General features: G+C 37.0%; 1 protein-coding gene across 4 annotated transcripts in view; it reads left to right on the forward strand.

The window, feature by feature from the left end:
• LOC138057955 (sugar phosphate exchanger 3-like) overlaps positions 1–10000 on the forward strand; it is a 42830-nt gene that overhangs the window by 15576 nt on the left and 17254 nt on the right. For all 4 annotated transcript variants that reach the window (XM_068903859.1, XM_068903860.1, XM_068903857.1 and 1 more), the window contains exons 7-12: positions 87–165; positions 949–1015; positions 2649–2715; positions 3213–3242; positions 8056–8140; positions 9042–9098. In XM_068903859.1, the coding sequence (XP_068759960.1) occupies positions 87–165; positions 949–1015; positions 2649–2715; positions 3213–3242; positions 8056–8140; positions 9042–9098 (385 nt within the window). The remainder of the gene's footprint in view (positions 1–86; positions 166–948; positions 1016–2648; positions 2716–3212; positions 3243–8055; positions 8141–9041; positions 9099–10000) is intronic.

Genomic DNA, 10000 nt, shown 5'->3' on the forward strand with positions numbered 1-10000 from the left:
ATTATTATTATTATTGTAAATAACACTTTTATTGTTGTTTTCTGTTTCACTTTTATTGTTGTTGTCTGTTTCATTCCTTTCTCCAGGTATTTATGTTTGGAACAGTAAGCAAGTGGATAGGAGTTTATAACATTTGGTATTATGGAGTGTTCATGGCACTGAATGGTAAGCCATTGTTCTGCTGTATGTTAAGTAGAATAAAAAGTCTGTTATCTGGAATGCTTTCCTGAAATCCTCAAAACGTATTTACTTCAGGATCCAAGATTTACCGTAATTCTTTTTCTTTGCTTGAAATTAAGTAAGGAGGCACCCCAATCAGAAGTGTAATGTCCTTTTTGTGGGGCTGAAGATAACAGACAAGCTTGGGGCTTTCAGAATACAGTATAATGGTACACAATCTAATACATTATTACACATCAATATATATCATCCAACATTAAAAGATACAAGTGAACATAAAGACATCAAGTCCTTGTGAAGACATCAGAAAAGTTAAAGTCACTTTATGAAATTTTACCATCTTGTTCCAGTCTTTGAGCCCAAAAGGTTTTTGGGGGATAGAGAAATTGAAGGTGCTGTGTCACGCAAAATGATGTAATTTCATGACAACCAAAACGGCCAAAAAGTAAAATGAGGACCCGACGTTTTTCAAGTTTATGGCAAATCACCTGCCAAGTGGATTACTCAGAATCATCTTGTTTGTGACGTAACAATAATTTCATCAGCAAAGGAATTCCACATTACCATTTTCAAGTTTTAAACTTGTGATTAATTAAATATTTCCCCTAAACACCCTAAAATAATGTGACATAGCCCCTTTAATGTGCACTTGGCACATCTCTAATTCCAAACATAGACAGAATTGATCGAACAATATTATTGCTTCTTGTTTAAATTTACCCAAGTTGAATCTATTTACGTTTATTGATTTTTACTGTTGTCCATCAGGCCTTCTTCAGTCCACTGGTTGGCCGTGTGTCGTAGCAGTAATGGGAAACTGGTTTGGAAAGTCAAGGTACTTGTGTGCAGTAATTAGTTGGCACTCCATGATTAGAATAGAAATTGCTAACTCTGCCTTGATGGTTCAAAGCCAGTAAACCATGAAGGGTTAGCTTTGGGACTACATGTACTTAGCCAACAGCCACTGACCAAGTGACTTTTTTGACCCATTTGCACTTATTAAGGCACCTCCACTGATTTGAAGAGCAAGTTTCAATTGAGTGTCGTAAAACCAAAACCAAAGTAATTACAGTAACTTTAGCTAATTAAAAAAGACAGAGACAATCCAGTAAACCAATCAAAACTTGAAGTAATTAGGTACACATAGCCGACACAAAGCGCGGGAAAATGTGCATGCGCAAGCCACAATTGGTTTTGGTTTCGCTTCTGATTGGTTTAAAAAGTGGCGTGAGAACCAAAGCAATCAGCTGATTACTTTTGACACTCAATTGAAACCCGCTCTAAAATAATCTGGTGTTAGACAAAGTAATGTAAAACCTGTAGGGCTCACTCTCATCAGGGAAAGGGTTAATTAATTATAAGTGTAACGTTATTATGTCACGCAACCTTTTATCACGTGACTCGACATAGCAAATCATATGCGGTAAATTCCATGTGCTTGTAGACTCAACGGCACTTGTAAGTTCGCTGGAGTTTGGATGACCACCTTATTAAAAATATTTGATTGTTAACTACCTTTGTGCTTAGTTATTTCAACGGGAAACGTAACAATAAGGAGTGAGGCTTAATAGATTTTACTTTTTCTCTATCACCAGACAATTTGACTCGTCAATTGAAGGGGAGTCAGTGGGTTAATAATTTATTTCGGTATACAAAAGGAAGCAGTATTCTAATTAGGCCAATTGAATTCCACCCTGCCATTTTATTGTCCACCGGTTCCTTGTTTTTTCGTGCTCTTTCATTTTACTGTTCCCTTCTCACCTTTCTTTTATTAGTATGCATCCAGCAGCATTTAAAGCTGTTGCTATAGCATCTGGCCATAGGAAACCGTGAGTGCAGTACAAATGCACATCAAAGGGCTGAATAAGAAGCACTTTAATATTACTTTGAATTAACTATGAAAGTTTGGTTTAGGAAATTGGCCATGCAAATTGTTCTTGTTGCAATCTGGAAGCCTGAGTCATGATGGCATAGCTTGACGGGCCAAAAGCATGTAATGCATCACTGGCAACCACTATGCAGTCCATGATCTTGTGGCACAGCATCACTGCCAGTCAAATATTGTTTGTTGGTTTTTGTAGAGAGGGAAAAACCAGGGCCCAGTTCCTCAAAAGCCGATTAACGCCAATCTAAGATTAAAAATTAACCAAGCAGTTTACTGGTATTTCTCTACTCCCAAATGCTGTTCAACACAGATTTTCGGCAGAACTTTACATGAGAAGATGTCAATCTTGAAAAACAAAAATAAGAAAAAGGAACTTTCACCAGAAAGTTGAAAACGTTAAACAAAAGTTTACGCTAATCCTGGATTAAGTTAATCGGCTTTCGAGGAACCTGGCCCAGCTCTAGAGTACGCATAGAAAAACTTCCCAGATTAGAGTAGAGAACCAACAACTCAACCCACATTATGTTGTGTTAGTTAATAATTGAAAATACACTGTAACAAGATTTTATTATTTTGTTAACAGTCGTGGAATTGTATTTGGAATATGGAGTGCAAATGCTTCAGTAGGAAACATTTTTGGAGCATTGCAAGTAGGTTTGATTGTTAAGTTACCACCTACAGTGTACAGCATACCACAGTAGCACTGGTATGATTACAGAAGCCAAGGTCATTTAAACCACAGTGTTGTATCATACCACTATTTCAGGAATAATAATGTGTATAGCAAATAAAGCACTGCTGAGCGTGAAACATATCATTCCTTCAATTGATGAACCATCATACAACAAAAATAACCACTCAGTAGTAGTGATTTGACTTTTATACCAAAGCAAACTTCACAGAATGTTTCAATATGTACATATAGAATAGAATATGTACACATGTAGCTCAATTTCAGGATTGCCCTTGTAAATGCTGTTTAGTACATTATTAACTTTTGTTTTATAATATTCCACTATTACACCATTTTACCGTTGTTAGGTCAAGAGAATGTGCAAAACAATTCATGACAACAATAGCAAATTTTCCAATTTGTCAATAAAATAAATGTACCGGTAATGGCACTAAATTTACTTATTTCGTTTAGGTAGCTGCCATATTAGATTACGGCTATGAGGTCAGTATTGGACACTATTTGCTACTATATATATAAAGTATTTATGTGGTAAAGTTACATATTCTTAAAATAGAGATTACTTCATGGAAAATGTGCACATACGATTTTTATACACAAGTTGAGTAGTATCAGAAAATGAATGAGTGAGCACAGAGAACGAGTGAGTTTTCTGATACGAAACAACGAGTGAATAAAAATCGTACAAAGTACTTTCCATGCTGTAATGTGTTTATTTCATAGGTACTAAGATTTTTTTGTGGTAGTGTTTGGTAGACAAATTTATTTCACACAAATGGAGTGGGACGGGCAATGAAAGCACTAAAAAATGGTTTATAATCCCTCAACCGACAACTTATTTTAAAAAATTTACAACACTTACTATGTTTCAAATATTCCAAAGTAGTCCAAAGTGAAGAGCGTTATTTAGCCAGAATGCGATGGAGCAAACTCTTTTCATACAATATTTTTAATTCGTCCCTTGTCAAAGCTACTGATGCTTTGGGTTTATTTCCTTGTCCTCACTTCTTTAGTTGTTTTTGTTCGGACTAAAGAACCTTACTATATACCTAAGAATTGTAATTGTATTGTGTTGTTAATGATCTGTCTGCAAACTGGACAAAGTACAGTGTACTTAGTGTGCATAATGATCCAGCGGGATAGTGACATTGACTAAGATTGCTTCGAAATGGCCGTTGGCAAAATCCGGATTGGACCAGATCAGACCGGACTGGACCAGATCGAATCGGGTCGGATGGGACCGGATGGGACCAGATCGGATTGGATCAGATCAGATTGACAAAACTCAGACCGGATCAATAGCAAAATCCCAGCCAAAAGTAGACGGTCACCAGACAACGTGCTGAAGAGAGGAAAAGTCAAATTCTGTGCCTTTCTCTGTTGAGTAGTAGTCTTTTTTTTTTCCAGAGGTGATTACAGATTCTAAAGCAGAATCATGAAAGATACGATGTGACGAATTGTCGTCAATGAGCGAATTGACTGCGTACGCAACAGTCTTCAGTCTTCTTCAAAAATGAAAACTGACAACAATTTTTTACTTTACCCCAGTCCCGGACCATTGCACAATAGCCTGATTTAGCAACAGAAAGGGAAGGTTAGTTGATGAAAGGAGAGCCCGCAGAATAGTTGGGATTCTACTCTAATATGACGTAATATGGATATTTTTGCTGTGCGCACGCGGCCATCGTCAACTGCCATTCCCATTCTGTTGCTAAATCAGGCTATTGTGCAATTAGAAGGGAAGTCCTGGGGTAAAGTAAAGAATTGTCATCAGTTTTCATGTTTGAAAAAGAAGGCCATTGCAAATGCAGTCATTTCGCTCATTGACGTCAATTTGTCACATCGTAATAATTCCGCTTCAGACCTTCGGAATCACCTTTGGAAAAAAAAACCATTTCGACGAGTGTCAATAAATGAGGAGACGACTACACAAGAGAGAAAGGCACAGAATTCGACATCTCCTCTCTTCAGCATGTTGTCTGGTGACCATCTACTTTTGGCGGGGATTTTGTTATTAGTCCGGTCTGAGTTTTGTCAATCCGATCCGATCGATCCGGATTTTGCCAACGGCCCTTCAAAATTAATGCACAGTTATGTGGACCCCAGAATCTACATGTGGATGTATCTTCACAGTCTCAGAATGTCCATATCGTCTGTTACTGCCATCAGTGGCCCTTGTCATGATTATATTTGTTTGATGGTAATCAAATCAATATGTACTGTAACGTCCTTGGCATCCAAATTGTGATCTTCACCATCAGTGCATGGGACCTTTCCTTTCCTTTCAGGCTCAGCACTGCAGCGGTTCAGAAAAGCTTTCCTTCCTTGACTATGATATATATATATCGCTTTGATGATCCATATGATGTTTTTGAAATTCATATTTAATCAATACATGTTTCGGATGAAACATCATCCATCGTCAGTTGACAAATGAGAAATAAACTAAAGTTGAGCAATAAATAGTGTAAAAAAGTGAGATATAACATGAATAATTAAGGATGAAGGCGAGAACAGAATAAAAACACCCAACCACGAAACAAAACAGAAAAAACCAAACTGTTTAGGCTAAGAAAAGAAACTAATTAGCATGAAAGGGATAAATTAAGATGTTTGACTTGGGAATTTAAAGATGGCTGCTCCCAAAGGATATGCATGGCTTCTTTGATTTTCAATTGGAAACGTGTGGAAGCAGAGTCGAGGATTTTAAAACAGTCTTCTGAACACCGGGAGCGACAATTTTCAGAACCTCTCAAGTGCTTAAATATGTGGGAATGTTTGTCGGAGGCGAGATGTTCACGGATGCAAGTGGCGAAATGTCTATTGGTTTCACCAATATAACAGGCATTACAGCCTGCACATGAAAACTTGTAAATGACTCGCGATCGTAAGCCCGCAGGGATAGGATCCTTCGCCCCAAACCAACTCCTAATTTTAAACGGGGTGAACACCAACTTAATTTCCAGAAACCCGTTTAAAATCACCCCGTTTAAAATTAGGAGTTGGCATATCCTTTGGGAGCAGCCATCTTTAAATTCCCAAGTCAAACATCTTAATTTATCCCTTTCATACTAATTAGTTTCTTTTCTTAGCCTAAACAGTTTTTTTTTCTGTTTTGTTTCGTGGTTGGGTGTTTTTATTCTGTTCTCGCCTTCATCCTTAATTATTCATGTTATATCTCACTTTGTCACACTATTTATTGCTCAACTTTAGTTTATTTCTCATTTGTCGACTGACGATGGATGATGTTTCATCCGAAACATGTATTGATTAAATATGAATTTCAAAAACATCGTATGGATCATCAAAGCGATATCTTACTTCGTGCTGCTAAGAAGTTTATATATATATATATATATATATATATATATATATACACGTACATAGACTTGAACTAGGTCAAAAACATTTATTTGCTACTCCGAGTTTCATGCTTCTCACGAAGCAATCATCAGGCAACTGCCAAAAAGAAGGAATACATGGTGTTTTACAGTGATTTTGAAAATAACGGTAGCAATTCACTATAGGCTGGGGTGCATGGCAACGGTTAAACAATACAAACTGTATCCAGTGAGCTGCTAAAAATAAGCCTTAAATAATTACGCTATTGAGAAGGAATTTCTTTGCATGTCTGCATGTCTGCAAAGAAATTCCTTCTGAATAGCGTAATTATTTAAGGCTTATTTTTAGCAGCTCACTGGAAACAGTTTGTATTGTTTAACCGTTGCCATGCACCCCAGCCTATAGTGAATTGCTACCGTTATTTTCAAAATCACTGTAAAACACCATGTATTCCTTCTTTTTGGCAGTTGCCTGATGATTGCTTCATGAGAAGCATGAAACTCGGAGTAGCAAATAAATGTTTTTGACCTAGTTCAAGTCTACGTATCTATTCAAAGCTCTGGTAAACCCATTGAGCACTTTTAGCTGATGATCAATTTATCACGTCATTTCATTATATATATATATATATATATTTATTTATTTATTTATTTATTTATTTATGTATATATAACAATGTTTTTCTACTCAATATAGTTTCATATGGACTTTAATACAGGTCTTTTTCGTACACCAACCAGGAATTGGACCACTCATCAGTTAAATTCCATGTACACTGTAGCATCGCAGGGGTTTATATACATCAGTAGCGTAGCATTTGTAAATTTATGATTGGTTCTTGAGGATGCGATTGAACCTAAGGAGAAAATTTCGCTTGTGCCTGCCAGTTGATACGAGTTCATTACGTTTGTTGAGCGTTGCCATGTCCGGTTTATATAGAATATAGAAGTTCTCGGTATTACATAGATTACATCGTTTAGTAAGGTTGCTATAAGATTTGGCCTTGGCTAGAATTTTCCAGGAGATTGCAGAAGTCTTTCTTTTGATCTTTTAGCTGCCATAGATGTTTGCTCAGTTCGGTGTCATTCTTTTTGCTTTCATTTTTGAATGACATTTGGTGGTTTCACCATCTCGTCTTGAACTCAGTGGCGGTGAGGCCGACGTACGTCTCTGTGCTTTCGGCGGTCGTGATGGTGATGATGGTGGCTTGATACACTACTTCCTTGACTAAGCATTGTCCTTTCAAAGGGCATTTGTCTGGTACTCTGTAGTTGCAGAGTTTGGTGGGTGTTTGTTGTGGAGGTGGCATGTTCTGGCTTAGGATGGTTTTGTTGTGTCCATCGATGATCTGTTTTATGTTTGGGAACAACTATAACTTACCGGTAGCTTAAGATTGTTTTTGTTAAACAGTTTTCTTAATTTATGGTTCCGTGGGAAGCACCTCTCAGTCAAATTTCGAAATTCTCTTCCTATGTTGGTTTGAATTTCGAAATTTGACCTAGAGGTGCTTCCCACGGAACCATAAATTAAGAAAACTGTTTAACAAAAACAATCTTAAGCTAAGTTATATGAAAGTTATGATGAAAGCATGTCTTTTTAACACTCCTACATGTAGTTGGGTTATTCTGCAAAGCAAACGTTTCACTTTAAATTTGCTATGGTCATTTAGATTGAATGATAAAATAATAATGCAATCACTTTGAATGCTTATGAAAGGTCATATTATTTTAGAAGCAAAGGAAGTAGAGAATTAGGACAAACAGCCAACTCACTGGGTTCCATCATGCAAGATGGTAGCATAACATGGAAATAGTTCTCAATTTTATTCACCCAAATACGTCTGTTCTGCAGGCCTATCTTGGTATGCAATACAGCATTGGTTGCATAGAAGAAGGGTTCCTAACATCTCATTAAATTTTTGTTTAAGTACATGTACTGTATGTTGCTTTCGCAGTATGCAATGCTCGTACCTGCAGCAGTGTTGTTTGCATTTGGAATCCTGATTTTCTTTTGTCTGACTCCATCACCTGATCTTCTTGGTAAGCAATTTGTTTTCCATATGAATTAAGTTATCTTAATCAGTCACTGAAAAACTAATTGTCCCCACTAACCCATTTGACTCCTGAACCAACCAAAACCAGCCAAACTTAGTATTTTACTCTATCTAACACCAGACGATTTTACTCGTCAATGGGGAACCCGCAGGAGTCGATGAGTTAAGAAAAACCTCTACTGTAGTTAATTTGGACGCTAATTGCCTGTTTAATTAGATGGTTAAGGAGTGGTTCTTGAAAATATTTGGTTGAACAACAACGTTGAATTTTGAGACTGATTTAATTAAGAGAGGATCAGCAAGCAAGCAGCATTCAGCAATCGTCAAAACTTCAAGACATCAGACCTTGAAAACTCAAACCCATCAAAAAAATGAAGGAGTTTAATTTCTTTTTAATGTAATTCTATGATTGAATATTTCTTGCCATTGTCACACAAGTGTCACAATTAATTAAGAAAAATATTGCTTACCATCAAATGAATTGAGTCAAAAACTTGAGAGTTTTAGGTCTGTTCACTATTTTGAACTTGAGTTATTCTCCCCGAAAATGGTGTAGATGTCCAGATGACAAAAAATATATAGTACTTTTGTTTTTTGTAAAAAAAAAAAAAGATTAATGAACTCAGACAAGTGAAGAAACCCCAAGGACAAGTGGGACATGAAGTTTGCTTGCCCATTGGTAAAATTAGAATTTGCAAACAGCAATACCTAATGAGGTGATTGCAGAAGCTTAGATAAATCTACACAGATAGATAATTAGAGAGATAGATCTACACTTAGATAATTGTACACATGTGTACAAAAAAGTTGCTATGAAGTCAAATTATTGTAAAGTAAATGATAAAAATTGAAGATTTTCAGCAACAAATGGAACCTCATTCAAACAGGATTGCCAATGCCTGAAGAGGAAAATCAACCTTCAGATTCTGCAAGCAGGGAAGTTGGTAAGCAAAATTCAAAAATAATCATTGAATCTTGGGATGGTCAGAACATTCTTCTCTCTTTCCTGAGGTTGATGGGCCTGTATTTGAAAAATGCTTTCAATTTACGAATAAAATGCAATAGATTTTCCCGTTTAAGAGTGAAAAACCAATAACTCAAAGGCAATCAGTCATCATAGTTTGCAAGTTAAAGACAGATGTGCACACAGGCAGTCGTGAAGGGTGGCTGATACCTTGCAATTGTCAAGTGACCAAGTTCCACCTGTAACTACATGTGTTTGATTTCTCTTAATTAATTAAGGGGTGTAGGGATGGCGCAGTGGTGAGAGCACTCGCCTCCAACCAAAGTGGCCCGGGTTCGATTCCTCGACTCGGCGTCATATGTGGGTTGAGTTTGTTGGTTCTCTACTCTGCACTGAGAGGTTTTCTCCGGGTACTCCGGTTTCCCCTCTCCTTAAAAACCAATATTTGACTTGATTTGCATTGATTGTTAATTTCACTTTACAGTGTCCCCAATTAGTGCTCCAGCACTAAATAGACTAGACACTTAAATAGAATTTCTTTCCTCTCCTTTCCTTTTTCCTTTCCAACTCCCAATAGTGCCACTTATAGATTTTACTCTCTCTAATGCCGGACAATTTTACTCATCAATGGGGCCCCCATCTGGGCTGAACAGGTTCACAATACCTACCGGTAAAGACTACAGTAGGTCCACTCAGAACTAATTCATCCCCTCAAAATTAATTAATTAACAACATTTCGGTTTACTTAAACACCATGTTCCCTTTTAATGTCCCCATTTTCCTTTGACATCCAAACCAACCTAAACCGGCCAGACTTATTTACTCTGTCTAAAATTAAAGCCATCAGACTATTTTACTTGTCAGTGGGGAACCCTCGTCCAT

This window comes from Montipora capricornis, chromosome 7 (assembly GCF_036669925.1).
Source record: "Montipora capricornis isolate CH-2021 chromosome 7, ASM3666992v2, whole genome shotgun sequence".
NCBI lineage: Eukaryota > Metazoa > Cnidaria > Anthozoa > Scleractinia > Acroporidae > Montipora > Montipora capricornis.